Source organism: Zonotrichia leucophrys, chromosome 4 (assembly GCF_028769735.1).
Source record: "Zonotrichia leucophrys gambelii isolate GWCS_2022_RI chromosome 4, RI_Zleu_2.0, whole genome shotgun sequence".
Lineage (NCBI taxonomy): Eukaryota > Metazoa > Chordata > Aves > Passeriformes > Passerellidae > Zonotrichia > Zonotrichia leucophrys.
In genome coordinates, this window is record NC_088173.1 from 54,622,472 (window position 1) to 54,638,590 (window position 16,119).

The 16,119-nt window shown below is 39.2% G+C and overlaps 1 protein-coding gene across 2 annotated transcripts in view; it reads right to left on the reverse strand.

Moving 5' to 3' along the window:
- Nucleotides 1-9,266: 9,266 nt before the first annotated feature.
- The window catches only part of STK32B (serine/threonine kinase 32B), a 160,772-nt gene continuing 153,919 nt past the window's right edge, over nt 9,267-16,119 (reverse strand). For both annotated transcript variants that reach the window (XM_064711780.1, XM_064711781.1), the window contains one exon: nt 9,267-14,446. In XM_064711780.1, the coding sequence (XP_064567850.1) occupies nt 14,402-14,446 (45 nt within the window). In that variant the 3' untranslated portion in view covers nt 9,267-14,401. The remainder of the gene's footprint in view (nt 14,447-16,119) is intronic.

Genomic DNA, 16,119 nt, shown 5'->3' on the forward strand with positions numbered 1-16,119 from the left:
ATTCCAAGAATTCTTTAGAGAAGATGCAATATAAAATATTATGATATTGTCTCATAGAATCCACTGCCAGAACAAACTAGCCCAGTGATGACTCTTGGTTCTGCATGGGTTTCATGCTCAATATAACCTGACTCATCTGAATTTTTGCCATCTACCACATAAGTCTTATGGAACGTACACAAAATGTCTTGTCTAGACAAGATTCATGGAGGAGACAACTTATTGTGGATAAAATTAAAAAGGCTCTATCCCATAGGGAATGGGCAATTTCAAGTTACATGTGACTGAATTTCTCAAGTGCTGTTTGAACTGGATTTTCGCAGAGTGAAATGGAGATGCTGCTGTAGCCTCTCTGTGTAGGTGACCTGTTTCTCTTTGACCACAGTACCGGGACCTGAAGCAACAAGGAGCTTTCTACTCCTAAAATGAGTTCTAAAACGGCTCTGGCTCCTTATGTGTCTGATCTCCAGGTGAGCCTGCTGTCCTTAGCTGCTCCCAGTCTCTAGCAGCACTGCAGTTCACTCTCTCCCAGGGAATGCTGTAACATCTCAGGGCTCTCAGACTTCAGGGAGGAGGTTATTAGGACACAACACAGTTTCTAGTGAGAGTGAAATCCTGGTTCCATGGGAATCAGTGGTAAAACTTTAATGGATTTCAAAATGAATACAACTTTCTCTATGGCTTTATGTTGACTTCTTTTGATGTAAATATCAAGAGATCTTCAATGACAGTTGAATTTTAATTCCAGTAGGATGTATTATGCTCCTGCTGACCCTAATAAGCTAGGAGGAAAAGTCAACAGCAACACAGCTGTACTGTTTGGAAGGAAGACACATAGCAAAAATAGTAACATGAAAAGGATAGGATTTTAAAAGGAAGAATCAAAAATAATAAAGACAATGTCTTGACATTAACAGTACAGGGGAATAAAATATTTTCAGTCATTGCTTTAATCTTCCATTTATGCACTTTACAAGAAAGCCAAAGGCTAGAAATACTATTTGATCTAGGCAAGTATGAAATTCTTTAGAGTACGTGGAAGGACTTGAGAGTTGTGTCCTAAAAACCTACACATCTGAGAGTTCAATACTCCATCTGTTCCCTTTGCTGACATTAGCAGGCATGTGTGATTCTGACAAAATATCCTATGCTATCCTAAATTATGACCCCAGGAAAATATTAAAAATAGAAAATTACTTCTCAGTCATAAACATTTTCCTAGGAGCTTAAAGATTCCTTTGTAGATGAATTTCCAAGTGTAACTGAACACAGGACAAGAATGAATTCTTGCAAACTCAGGAAATCAGAGCAATTAATTATCGGGCACACAGGTAAGAAAGCATTAATAATATTGGCTTAAAGTGACAGTGTAATGTCAGAAAAAATAATATAATATATAATGACAGAATAAAGCATTAGTGATTAGCTGTTTCTTATTTTTTGCACCTCTAAATGTTTATGAGCAGGATCTGCTGCACAGCACTGCACATGTATTTGTGAGTTTGCTGGGGGGCTCCTGTTACAAGTGACCAAATTGTGTTCACAAATAAGGACCTCCCATGCTTGCTCCTGAATCCCAGCTGAGACATTAAAATTATCTGGTCATGCAATTGTCCACTTCAGCATCCACTGGGACACTGGCAGTGCCCAGGAGTGTTTCTTCCCTGTGGGCTACTTTCCATGTGAACATCTTGCCTTTGATAAAACTGTGTAATAAAGCAAGATTAAAAGGTGGGATATCTTTTCAGAAATTGAATAAAAATTAGAGGAAGACAGGTGCTGAATACTTGTATAAAATATAGGACTGTAAGAAGTTAATCTTAGCGTGGATATACTTAAAAGACTATCAAAACTTACACATTAAACCTTATGAAATCACCTTGAAGGAAGATTAGGAAATTGGGATTTCTTTCACTTCCCATCCTGCTGAATCCAGACATTGATTAGAACAGTATGAGAATGAAAAATCCTGTACTCCTGCTTTACTCGGGGTCTGATGGCATCAGCCAGCACAGTGCTCATTTCCTGCTGCACCAGAGCTGGGTGCTGATCCCTTCTGGAGCCACTTCTCCCTGAGCAGAGGCACAGCAGCAGCCTCTCCCTGTGGTGAAGTGACTGGTGATTACTCTGGAGAAAATTGCTCCAAATCACTGTCCATCAACTGCATGTTTTCACAAGACACAGGGCCCTCACACCTCATTGTGCACTAGGTCTGTGGGATTCTGCAAGTGTAGTTTTCTTGTCCCATCTGCTGCCTTGGGAGGGATGCAGGGCTCTGTTGTTGCTTGCAGTTTCTCTTTCCCATCAGTATACATTAATGAAATGGAATGTTGTTCTGTAGCAGAGTCTCAAAGTCCCATGGCATTTACAGTCTGGGAATTGCTGGTTTTTACAAATGGTTTCTGTTGGGTTTTTTGAGACCAGGTGTCTCTTCCTGGCCGAACTCTGCCAGCAGTTCCAGGCTCCGCATCTCTTGTAGTGTCTCAGCCTTAACCTCCAGCCCAATCTCCTTGTGTAATCTCAGACTTTTGCCTCATTCCTTGCTTTTCTCTTCCTCTTTTCAGCTTTTCAACCCAGGTATTTTCTGTTCTGCTTCACCACCACCACCTTTGCTACTTCTCCAGGTACTGCTCCAGCTCTTTCACTTCACAAACACACCACAGCAGCATTCAGTGAACCACAAACCAAAGAATGTTTGGATAGACTTTTGGGTTTATGATTCCTAGGGTTTTACTGAATTTGGTGCAAAAATGCCAGTGGGAGAGGATCAGGCAGGATCTGTGACCTGTGTGCTTCTGCCCAGGTAGCTTGTGGCAGCTTGTTTGCAATTGGGTGCAGAAATGTCACAGGAATTGGATAAACTGGGATCCTGAGAGCTGTTTGTGGATGAGGCTGTGGACCACTTGGCCTGGATTTTACACAAATCTTTAGGCTGTAAACTTGGGGTTGTGCTCAGGTGCCATGTGTGTTGAACTGGGTCTTTGCAAAAAAACCCAAACTGGTCTGTGATGATTCCTTTACATCAATTTGCAGTGTTGGGGAGAGCAGGTGAGAAAGTTGTTAGAGTGAAGCCACATTCCTTAAAGAGAAGTATAGCAAAATGCAGTTCTATATCTTCCTTCTCAGTAAGGGGAGAATGGAGAAAGGTGTATCTCAAAAATAAGTCAACTGCAGTCATATACCAGACTTGGACAGAACATCAATCACTGAGTGGTTAAAATATGAAGTAGTAGGCAAGAGACCAAAACTATTTCCAATATAAGTGATGTTTTTCTATGAATTTGTTCATGTCCAATTTGTCTATACATCTGTTCATGCTTAGCAGAAAGTAAAAGACTTGAATTTTCATTACTGGCCATCTTTCTTCAGAGGGACTGTGGGAAGGGACTCTTCACTTTTGTAGCAGACACTCATGACTCCTTAATGAGGTTAATATCAGTCAGGAAAATTGCCATCAACAGGTCAGAAGAAAAGATTTTGATAGATTTCCATTCAGCAGCTTTTACCATTTACCTTGAAAGCAGAAGAAAATGCTTCAGCTGACACTTGTTTTTATGTTGCTGCTTTGATCTTCCAAGGAAATGGATCTATAATGGCACTAGTGACTTCCCTTGTGTCCTTTACAGTGGAGACACCTTTTCAGTAACATGATTTCTTGATAAAAGGAAAAGCACATAGTGCTCCTTATTTTGGGTGACTGCACATTCCTCTCGTTCCTCTAAATTTTGTGGATGGACTACTTCACAGCCTGGCTGAATGGTGTTTACTTGTCAATTCATTTTTGCAGCAAATGAAATGAATTTTCTTGGCCTTATGCACCCCATCTTAGCTCTGATACACACTTCTGTTCTTTTTGCAAAAAAAAATTCTGCATGAGTGTTAATGAAGGATCTTGACAGTTGCATTTTTTGTTAAAAAACCCTATTTTCAAACTTCCTCAATTCACTATGCCATATTCTTCAGCCAAGAAAAGGGGTCATTCAATGTGGTTGTGTTTTGAATAATATAAATTCAAAACCAAGCCTCCTTTCAGGATATGTTTTAAATGTGCTTTCATAAAAGGGTTTAAAAAAATTGTTTGCCATCTAAGAAAATGTTTGTCATCTAATGAAAGACAAAACCAAGAACACACAGACATTAAGATTTGTTGAAGCAAATAATTTTCTCCTAACTTATGTGGAAAAAAAGCTCGAAATACATCAAAGCTACCACTGAAATGGAATACATTCTCATTTTAAAAAGATGGAACTGAGAAGCGTTCCAGTCTCTCAGGATTCTGAGTTACAGTTTGAACACTTTCATATGAATACTGATTAGAGAGCAGCAACTTTTTGTCCTGTAGTTGATCTTGAGAGCAAGTAATATAGATGTGATACTTGAACAGAATGATTGAAGAGAGATTTTTCCTTAATTTTATATTGTGTACAGCACTCGTGCTCTTCTTTACAGTTCTCTATATAAGGACATTGTGTTTTCTTTCATAGCATTTCCCCCCTGAATTGAAGATTTGTGAAATAATCTGGGATTCCTCAGAGACTGGGAAAAAACAACAAAAAAAAAAAGATATTTATTTCTACTGTGTGGCCCCCTGTCATGAAAGGACATATTTTAAATTCCCTGAGCTTTGGAAAGTTTCAAACTGGAGGTTTTGAATTTTCTGGATTAATTTTTTCAGTGTGAGGCTGTCATGGTAGTTGCTGGTGTAGGAGTGCATTATCTCCAGGACAGCTGCAGGGCTGAGCTGGATGGAGACCGCATTCCCCAGGAAAGGCAGGAATTCCGGACTTGTCCCAGAGCCCTGGACATGGTGCTGGTGTGCTCTGCCTGTCTGACACAGCTGCAGGGCTGTGAGGTCTCTTGTGAACTAAAAGAAAAGGGCAGGCTCTGAGCACATGGTCCTGGATATCCCTGTGTTCTGAGCCTCAGGCATCTACATTTATGGCACTTGAATATTTCAGCCACTCAAATCCCTCATTAGAGAAGGACCCAGCAAAGCCTGTTTCTAGGAGGGGCTGCCAAAGATGATCTCACATCCCAATAACAGAAATGGCATCCAGCATGGTTAATGAAGACCTTTCTTTGAAGTACAAAATATTACTGTCATTAAATATAATTTAAAATTATTTCACTTGAAGATAAGACATGGTGGGAAGCAGAGATGTGCAGTTCAGAGTGGAAATTCTTGAGAGGAAGAGAGTCTTTAGCACTTGGGCATTGAAAGTGGGCAGAAATGGAGAGGTGCAGAAGTGAAGTTTAAATAAAATTAATTAAATTCTGATGTAAACAGACAGAAATTTATCTGATAGCATGACTGAAAGCTCATCATGTGCAAACTTTTTGCAAAAAACCTTTTGCTATTAACACAGTAACTCCAGGTAACAATAAGCTATGGCTGGAGCAACACAAATGTGTTTAAATTATTTTTTTATGTCTAGTCTTTCTGGTTTATGTTAAGCAAAACACCCTTATTTGGGAAGACATGATCTAACAAGAAAACATTGTCAGCTTCCAAATATTGGGCCAGTGCATATTTTCTGTCTCCTAGAAGCACTCCCTTCTCCCCAGCCCACTTTAAATACATTTCTATCTTTTCTGGCAGGAAATCTGCAGCTCTCAAATCCCTGGAGAGAAAGCAAGATTTTATTTTTTAACACACTTGTAGATGTGTCTGCATTATGTCTCATTATACTTCAGCACATAATTTAGCTTGGAAGATTGAGGCTTCTGCCATCCATGGACAGGGAAAATCTGTTGTCTATGTTATAACTGTTAACATGTGTATGTTTTCCTGTAGGTGGGGCTTATGATTTGTTAATGGATATATATTCCAAATCTGTTGATGAACATGGGGAAAATGAACTACAGCCACCCCTTTAAATTATAGATTTATATGTATATGCTACCTAATGAGCATATCACAGATAAAGATCAGAAGGATGGCTGCTTTATTTAAATGGAAAGAGTTTTGGAATAAATGTCTTCAAGAAAAACAGAAGCATATTTTCAGCACCTTTTAAATCTCATGGCATTCATTTAGGAAGAGATTTAAACAGTTGATAGGAAGTGAGAAAATTATTTTTGAAGTGTACTAAATGGAAAATATTTAATTTGGCCTTCTCAGCTAGTACAAATAAATATTCCTTCCTCAAAGAGAAAAATAGAGTCAAATAATTGGTTCATACATATGTATGCTCTTCAAAAACAGCAGGGCTGTGTCCCTGCTATAGATACTGACTCAGTAAACCAATAATCTTGGTCCTACCAAGAAGAGTGGCAGCACTATGGAGTGGAAGGTGAAAATCAGTATTGACACACTCAAGGTGGGAAGGAGCAGGCTCAGGGAGTTAAACACATTGCTGTAGTACAAACATGCTGAAGCTATGCAATAAAATGCCCAGAGCTTTGCTGTGCATTCAGCTGCTGTGCATACCCACACTTAAAAACAAAACAAAGCAAAAAGCTTTAAGTCCCTTTTCTCCAAGACCTTACAGTATTATGGAACAGGATAGTATGAAGTATTAGCAATTTCATGCATCTTAAATGTGATAATGCAGCCTCATATCAATAACTTCCAGTTTACAGGGCAATTGCAAACTGTCAGCATAATTCACACAGAAGATTTTCCCAGAGAGGGACAGCACAATGTCTGAGAGACACAGAAATCTTCATTTGTGTGGGAAAACTGAAAATACTGTGAGGAGAAAACAGAGAAATATGTTTGTGGTGTGTGTTGCCAGGGGAATATTTGTTTTTATAGAGGAGACAAATTACAGTGAGGGTAATATGAAGCAATGAAGGATCCAGAAAAGGCTTATTGTCTGCACCTATTAGTCTTCCAAATTAAAACAAAAAGTGGAATAAAAGACTGTTAATATGATATGGTATTATTTTTAAAATACAGTTCCCACAATTTGACCTGTAGGATTCAATATTGCTGCTACAAGCTTTAGCAGATACTATATCTTGAAGAAAATAATAAGAAGGTAATGAAAGTTAGTGCTGTGGACTGAGAGTACACTGTCAGTCACATATATTTTCTCTGATTTCTCTGCCCACACTGTGTGCTTATGCCTCCCATTTGCAAAAAAGAAAGAAGCTATGACACTTAAATAGCTGTGCCTATAAGCTGGGGAAAACCTTTCAGAAATCTCTTTAAAATATATGCTGAAACACAAGATAAGCAGCCTTATTTTTATTTTACTGGCTGTTCAGTATTAATGCGTACCTCTGAAAAATGTAACATTAAGCTCAACACTGAAGAAAGAGGAGTTGAAGAAAGAGGAGTTCTGCCCACAGGAAACACTTTGAAACACTCTGGTGGACTTGGTGGGGCATCAGAAGACTCTAAGCATTTCCAAGACCTTTAATTCCTGGAGTTTGTGACTCTGCAGTAGCAGAGTAGGTGGGAGCCCAGGTATTTTGGATGACAGGCCATGGCTGAGGTGAGGATGTGTCTGGGAGTGTAGTTTGGCTGGGCTTTGGAAGGGCAGGAATTGTGTGTGTCAGTCAGAATGCTGTTGATCAGGGATGGATTTCTGTGCTGCAGTGCTCACATGCAGGGCTTTGTTTGCACAAACATGCAGGGGTTTGTTTCTGTGCACAAACATGCAGGGATTTGTTTCTGTGCACAAACATGCAGGGATTTGTTTCTGTGCACAAACATGCAGAGGTTTGTTTCTGTGCACAAACATGCAGGGGTCTGTTTTTCTCACAAATATGCAGAGGTTTGTTTCTGTGCACGAACATGCAGAGGTTTTCACCCAACACCTGGAGCAGTGACAGACCCTGGGGATGGCAGGATTTAGGGATCTTTTAGATTTAGTACCATAGAGGGTCCTGACAAGGGGGTGCAGAAGCAGCAAGCCAGCTCTGTGGCAGCTCTCATTATGTTTACATACTTCATTTCAGCTCTTCACATCTGCCTTCAGCCGGATTCTGCAGATGCAGTGATCCTCTGCTCAGCAGAAGGAGCCTGGTGTGCTCCTGCTGCCCTGAGGATGAGGCACAGGTTACAGCTGCTGGTGTCACTGCAGCAGGCTCTGCCAGCCCTTGCTGTACTCTCCAAGATTGTAATGCCTGAGGGTTTGGATATAAATGGGAAATTTATGGCTTTAAAGGAGATATTGAATATAACTAAATGTAGAAAATAATCCATAAATCTGCATTATATGAGTGCCTGTTACATTTGTTAAGCTGATTTCACTGTTGCCTGCTGCCCTGAACACTTTTTCTAGTTTATCTCTGGTTTCAAGGTATATCTCACAAAGCTGGTTCCAATTGTAAATTCATTGCAGCAGTGTCTTGTGATGGTGTTTGCAGGGGTCTTAGTATGAGGGAAGAGATGAGGATCTGACTCCATGTTTCAGAAGGCTTGATTTATTATTTTATGATATTTATATATTATATTAAAACTATATATTATATTAAAACTATCCTAAAAGAATAGAAGAAAGGATTCCATCAGAAGGCTAGCAAGGAATAGCAAAAGAAAGAATAATAACAATGGCTCTGTCTCGGACAGAGAGTCCGAACCAGTTCACTGTGATTGGCCATTAATTACAAACATCCAAGATGGGCCAATCACAGATTCATCTGTTTCATTCCACAGCAGCAGATAACCATTGTTTACATTTTGCTCTTGAGGCCTCTCAGCTTCTCAGGAGGAAAAATCCTAAGGAAATGATTTCTCATAAAAGATGGCTGTGACAGTGTCTGACTTACCTTAATGTGTGGATAAACCATTTATTATTATAGGACTCAGGACTTGGAGCAGACTTAGAGCATTCTCTCATTACTAATTAACACAACAAAATTGCCTCAATACCTTTGCACAGAGGCTGGAGAATATTGTAGTCACGACAAAACACGACTTTTCTGTGTAGAAAAGTCATAATTAAATTGTATAGTACTCTTCCAAGAGGGATTTTTCAAGTACAAAATTATCACTGTGAGAAAATTCCAGGGCTGTATTATAGCATACATCAAAACAATGGATAGTAAGAAACAAAAAATTCTCAAGAGCACTAGTTTCAACATAGTTTTGCCCATGAAAGTTTCTGTGGCTAAATCTAATTTCATTTAAAGGACACTGGTTTTACATAACAGTGTGTTCTTGGCATACATTTTAGAAGGACTTGCATTTTATGATTGTTCTCAGTTGTGTTTCCTTTAATGGATATAGAAAGTTAGAGTAGATTTTTTATGCCTGCTTTGTTGTTTTTAATAGACTTAAAGAAACCCACAAACATGGAACAGCAAAGCTCTCTGCCCTATATTACAATTTTTATTCTTTGGAATGACTCACAAGGACAGTTGGGCAATATTGTAAAAAAATTGTTTAATTGATTAGATACATTGCTCCTTTCCAATTAAAAAGGACAAAAAAGGGAGGTTGTGACTCTGAGCCAATTTCATTGATGTATGGAGCATAGCTAATATCAGTCATTATTGAGATCCTGATTGTAGCATGTGTTTTCTCACAAACAAGATTATAGGAAGCTCATTTGCATCACTAAATGAAGGCTAAAAATACCAAAACATTTTTCCCTGCTGGCCAGAGCATAGCTGATTCAATCACTAAAATACAGATAAACAAAAGTAACTGCTCTGATGAAGGCTGAGATGATGAAGCACAGTGTGCATGAGAAATCAGTCATTGAGCTGGTAGCACGCTCTCCAGGAGAAGAACCACAAAGCTCCTCTTTAAAAATCACATCAGTCTATCATGGAAGTTCTTGTGTGGCAGCAGAAGGATCTCTAAAAGCTTTACATTATCCCTCATTCAAAATTCATCACTGACATGTTGGTAGCATGTGCTAAGGGACTGAACTGCAATGGATGTGTAAGAAAAAGCAACTCCTGCTGTCCCCAGCAGGACTGATAGCAGCTGCAGCAAGCGGTATAAGTTGTTGTTTGTCCCTTTTGCTGCACTGGAAGGGAGAATCTGAGCAGCCCAACATTGCTGACAGGGGAGTTTTTCCTTCCTTTGCTTCTTATTTAGAGTCTGCATAGATGGACTCACTTCTTCATGGATGAAATCTGGGTCAAATAAGGAAATAATGGAGATCACTTGCAGGGCAGTGGTTTGTTCCAGATTTCCTCTTGGGTCCAGTGCTAGAGCAGTGGAGCTACCAGAGACAGCCTATTAAATCTGTAGCTTTTTTTATTAATGCACTTTCAGTATCTCCTTGCTTTCCAGCTCCCACCAAAACTGTAAATGTTCCTGCCCAAAACCTCTAAGCTTCTCCTGTGCTGGCATCCACGTTTTTAATAGCAGAAGTATTGGCACACCTATCCATGTGGAAAACAGAAGAATGCTTTGGGTCTAATTCAGCCTACTTCAGCTTCCCAGTACACCCCATGACAGCACTATTTAGCTTTAGTTTGAACAGTCAGAAATAAGTTTGAAATTGTGATCACATGTTCCTACAAGCAGAAAACATCTCAATGACTGGAAAGGATGGATCAGTGCCTATTATTTCCTCTATAATGTACTTAGCTGTTATTTTAAATAATGTGCCAAGAAGTACACCTAACCCTCCTATTCCCCCAGATTTACAGGAAAATCTTCTAGAAATATTACATTAATCATTTTTGTCAAGACTACCGATGAAAGGAGCCATTTGTACTTTATGACAGTTGGTAATTAAATATTTACAGTACTGTGCCAATATTTAATACACAAGATAGAAGGAGCAAATGGAACAGAAGGTAAATCTGGCAGAGTTTAAACGTGGAGTGATGCTGTGGGAATGTGCATGTGGGATCAGAACTGCAACACCACAGAGCAAGAGGCACTGCAATAAACTGTGGCAGCAGCAAACTGCTTTTCCAGCTGTGTTAGACTTCTTTACCTCTTCTCTGGAGCAGAAAGGAGAAAAATATTTTTATCTTTTAGATGACTTAGAGAAACCAGGTGAGATTTTGGGAGTCAAGATCACTGTCCACTTTTGCAAGGCAAGAAAGCTGTATAGAATAAATGAGTCCCAAAGAGTTTCTTCTGGAGTTATGACTGCCCTGCTTTCCTTTTGTCCTCCATCTTGCTGAGTTTATTGTAAAAACCTTCTATGTCTTATTTAGGACTTCCCTGTCTTCATTTCTGCTGGAACACCAGATGAGAGTATGTTTGTGTATTTTCTAGTCACTCTAATACCACTTTTGCACTTAAAGATGAGAACTGTTTAATGCCTCTTACTCCCATTGAATAGATCGGAAATGATCCCATTTTTTCATAAGGATTAGACTGCAGCTTGACAAATTGCCTGTGTCATCACAAACCAGATTCATCTGACTAAATGTCAGTGCACAATGTGCATGTCCACATCTGAGCTGTGTGCACTGATGTTTACTCCATGGAGGCAGAGCTACAGGGAGAACCATCTGCTAAAACAGACAATCAAGACAAGGAAAGTGCATCACATCCTAAAAGATTTTTTTTTCCCTTTTTCATCTCTACTTTTGAGCCCAGATCTGGATAATTCATTTTTCTTTTGTCTAAAGTAGGAGAAACAAGTCTAAACCAAGCATTTATCTCCGGCATGTTCCCGGGCTTTGCGACTTTCCTTGTTGCATGTGTTCTGTCCCCAAAAATCATATTCTATTAAAAATAACCTCTCAGTTATCTTCTACACCATTATCAGAGCTTCCCATGGCAAGACAGATCCTTACAGCTAGGCTGGTTGAAAGGAAAGATGAAATAAGAGTGTGGGTGTTCCAGAGAGATGAGGGTCCATCCTTAGAAGCATCAGGGCCATATTGGATGGGGCTCTGAGCATGCTGATCTAGGTGAAGGTGTCCCTGCTCATGGCAGGGGAGTTGGACTGGGTGACCTTTAAATGGCTCTTCCAACCTCAACCATTCCCTGATTCTTTGATTCAATATTGGGTCTCCATGGTATAACTGAGAGAATTCACTGATCTGTGTAATAAGTTGACACAGATAATTATATGCAGGATAAGGTAGAGCTTCAGTCAGTGGAAGTGCCATGGACTATGGATAAAGCTGATTGGTGCTATGATTCCATTTTTTTGCAAGTAGTACAGTTTGGGAAATGATTGTGTGGCAACAAGCGTGAAATTAAAGTGCCTGAGTGAGCTTGCATTCATGCACAATGCTCTGTGCAAATATATTTAAGTAGATGCAATCTATTGAATAGCCAATCTCCTCTCAAAACCAGCTCAGTAAAGCACTGGCAAATACACCCAGCAAGAGACAGATCAGGCTGCAAATATTTGGTAGAATCATGCTGCTAATTACATTCTATCTGCAGTAAACTCCTCCGATTTTTAATGCAGTCACTGATGATCTTGCACTATGTAGCTCTTTCATTTCACCACTTCCCATCCTATAAATCCAGGCTTCTTGGGGGCTATGTGTGCATTGGCTGACAGTGCAGCTGGACAGGAGAGGCTCTGCTGACCTGACATCCACATGAGAAACATCTGGGGAAGTTCCCTCTCAGATTTTCTCTCACCTGTTCCAGTGGTCTACGGGCTCAACACTGAGAAAAAGGCAATAAGTGCTCTCATGGAACACATCTTCTGGTGTTGTATCATCCAAAAAGCATCTGATTTGGGTGCTAAAATATGTACTGAAATGCAGCAAGGCTGTAAGGTGAGGGCATTTACTTCAAAAATGCCTTTCCAGCCTCAGTTAAGGTGCTAGCACTGTGGCATCATATGTGGTTGATGTATAAAATCACCCAGAGCAGCTCTTCTTGCTCAAAATAAAGATTTTCTTTCAGATCCAGATCAAGGTCCAAGATCACCATGCATTTTGATTGGAATAGAACAATAGGTGTTTCCAGAAATAATCTGAAATCTTAGCTAGTTTGGTCCTTCCCAAGGGAAACAAATATCAAGTAAAAAAAAAAAATAATAAAGAAAGGATGGATGGGAAATAGTTTATTCTGGGTGATGAAATTTATCCTCTTATGAACAGAAAAATTTTGCTCCTTTGTTTGATTGTATGATTATTTCAGTCTGTGACCAAATTAAGAAAGAAGACCAACACCATACTTGTGACAGACATAAAATCTTTACCTTTGTACATTTGTAAACTGTTTGTTGTTGATGATATGGAACACTGTATCATTTCATGGAGTGATAAAAATCTGTATTTGTGAAAAAATTGTGACCAAAATTACATATAACAAAAACCAAAATTTACAATAGATTCAATTACAAAGAACTTTTTTTTTTAAAAGAATGGAAATGATGCTGTAAAAATAGATTATTTCAAATAAAATGTTTCTCACTTCCAAAAACCTAACCTAATTGTTTTAAAAAGTTGAAATGAAATTTGCTTACAGGTGGTAACCTTTCAAAACAAAAGCACAATGGGACAGAATAAACATGCATTTATTATCAAAATGTGGATGTACAAGTTGTAAAATATCATAAATATTTGGAATTTTGGGTGCTGTTTAAAATAAAAGGATTTCATGTCAGCAATATTTTGACTAAAGTAGGTTTCTTTCTATTCAAGATAGTTTCATCCAGAATAGATCAATGAAAACAGAGACACATGTAACTTTTTAACATTTTATAACACCTAGCTATGGATCTGAGCAAATTCTTAATGTTTTTAGCTCTCCTTACTAAGCTGCTTTTCAGCTCTGGCTCAGTCAGCCTATTGTTACAAATAGAAAGGTGTTTCTGATCCTGCATCCACTAAAGTCACTAGCAAAACTTTGACTTGGCCAGGGTCACACCTTTTATTACAAAGCAGAACACAGGATGTTAAAGAACAATGTGAATACACTTACACTGCAACTTTTTCAATGAGTTTCAGGTATTTAAATGAAATTATTCAGTGTTTGGCCTGTTTGACACTACATTAATGTATTTACATCATGTACATCTGTTATAAACTCAACAGCAGATGCTTAGAGACAGCTGTGTCCAGCAGTTTCACAAAATTTCAAACTGGACCATTTTAATTAACAGAGAGATTGGGGTAATATTAAAGCCTTCAAGATAAAGCTGGCTCCAGTTGTCTCTTGCAAATATCCAGGAATGTGGCAATCTTTGAGAGGCTGCCTAATGAATTGCTTCAAGTTTTCTTCCAGGATTTTGAAAACAAAAGTCACACTTACTTAAAAAACTGTACTTTGCTGCTGATGGTCATTTTTCCAGAGGCAGAGTCAAGAGCAGAGTTGTAGGTGGAGAACCTCAGCCTGTGTGCTGTGTGGGTTTGTCCTTGGCCAGGGATGCTGTTTTGGGCGGGCCAGGATGGATGCAGGGATGCAGAGGAAGGGGTGCAGGGAGGATCCCCCCTCCCTGCCTGTGTGGGAGCAGGGTGGGCTCACTAGCTGCTGCAGCCCCTGGTGCAGCCCTGTCCCAGCAAATTGTTGTTCCTCCCGTCTTGGAGCTTCTCGTGGCTCTGGAGAGACGCTCTGCTGTCAATGCTGGAAGTCTGCCCACTTTGATCCTGCTGTCTTCTTAACCTGCCAGAGGTTAAAAACATGGACAGAGCTGTCATGTGCAGGTAGCTGTACTGCAAGGACAGCTGCTGCCTGCCCTGTGGATAGCCACAACCTCCTGGTATAAAACATTCCTGCATCATTTCACCTGTATTCAATGCTTGAGCTTTACAGCTGCCATTTCCTCTAAACACTGATGATTGCTTCCCCCTAAATACGTGCAATTAGGTCTTGGACAATTCCTGCTGCCCTTAATGCCTGCCATAAAGAGCCAGCAGAGAATTGTGCTGGCTTTAGCACCTCTGCTCAGGCTGCAACTTGGTAAAACCTCCAGCTAGCTGGAGGCTGATGGAAGCTGCTGACTGGGCACACAACAGCTGCTCCCCTCTGTTGTCCTACAAAATGATCAGTAACCTTCATCAGTAAAGGAGAAAAAAAGGATGAGATGAAAGTATTTTCAGTATTCCTCTTGCTATTACTTCATTTATCCAAAGCTCATGACTGGCGTCAAGGAACATCAACAACAAAATCCTATGCTCCAAGACTGCAAAGTTCTCTTCTTTGAACATAATTTTCTGGAGAACAGCAACAGTCCTAGAATCACCTGCAGTCCACACCAACTGTGTTATCAAAGAGCTTCTCAGCATTTCTGCTCAATGGCAATCTCTGTGATTTTACTATGATTCATGTCATATTCAGTATTTTCTTCCAAACACTGTGTAAAGATGTAACTTTCAGAAAAGATGTAAAGATTCATAGGGAAGCTATGCCATGTGGTGGAAAACTTTTTATTTTTGGAAACAGGAACAGCTACTTTTTTGAAGGATTTTTTTCTCTGTTTTTTTTTTTTCCTCAAAATGGGAAATAGTATTCCTCAAAAAGGCACCAAGACTTGGAACCAGAGACATTATGGAAGAGTTCTTTGCTACAGCAATTATAAAAGGTATATATGCTATACCCCAAAAAAATCCCAACTTTGCAAATAATGTAGAATACCTAAGAAATAGTCATTAGTGGAAAAGCATGCAAAAATCAAATTAAAAGGGTCAATTTCAAAGCCTTAAACAATATGTTTACTGAACACTCAGAAGAGAATGTGATGGGACATGAAAATATTGTAATTAAACAGATGAATAGGGGAGGCTATTAAAGCAAAAAAAAAAAATAAAAAAAGGAACACTGTGTAAAAGGGCAGACACATTAAATAAAAAGCTGCAAGGCAGACTGAAAACAGCAAATTAGAGGCACAAATTGCCAAAAGAATTTTTGGTGCAGTTTTCTAAGTGCAGCAGAAATTCAATGGATACCATTGAATCTATAGGTCAGTGTATGAGTGAATTATTAGAGAACAGCACAGAAAATATGAGTCCCCAGCTGAAAAGCCAATTAATTATCTTCACCAATGTTTATGACAAACGAGCTGAGGAAGATTCCTTTCCTTAAGAGAAATTTGTCCATTATCTCCAGTTAAAATAGCAGTGAAACAGCTTTAAAACTAGTTGCTTAAATTAATGTTGACAAAGCATCAAGACAATGGATTTTCACCCTAAGCACTTTAAGAAAATTGTAATTTTTGCACAGCTGAATGGAGAGTGTAGCTCTTCAAAGTGTCTTAGCATCCATGGAACACAGCATATGTGATGATGTTGGTAGTTTGCTGGTTTGGGGTGTTTTTTGTTTGCTTGTTGGTTTGGGGT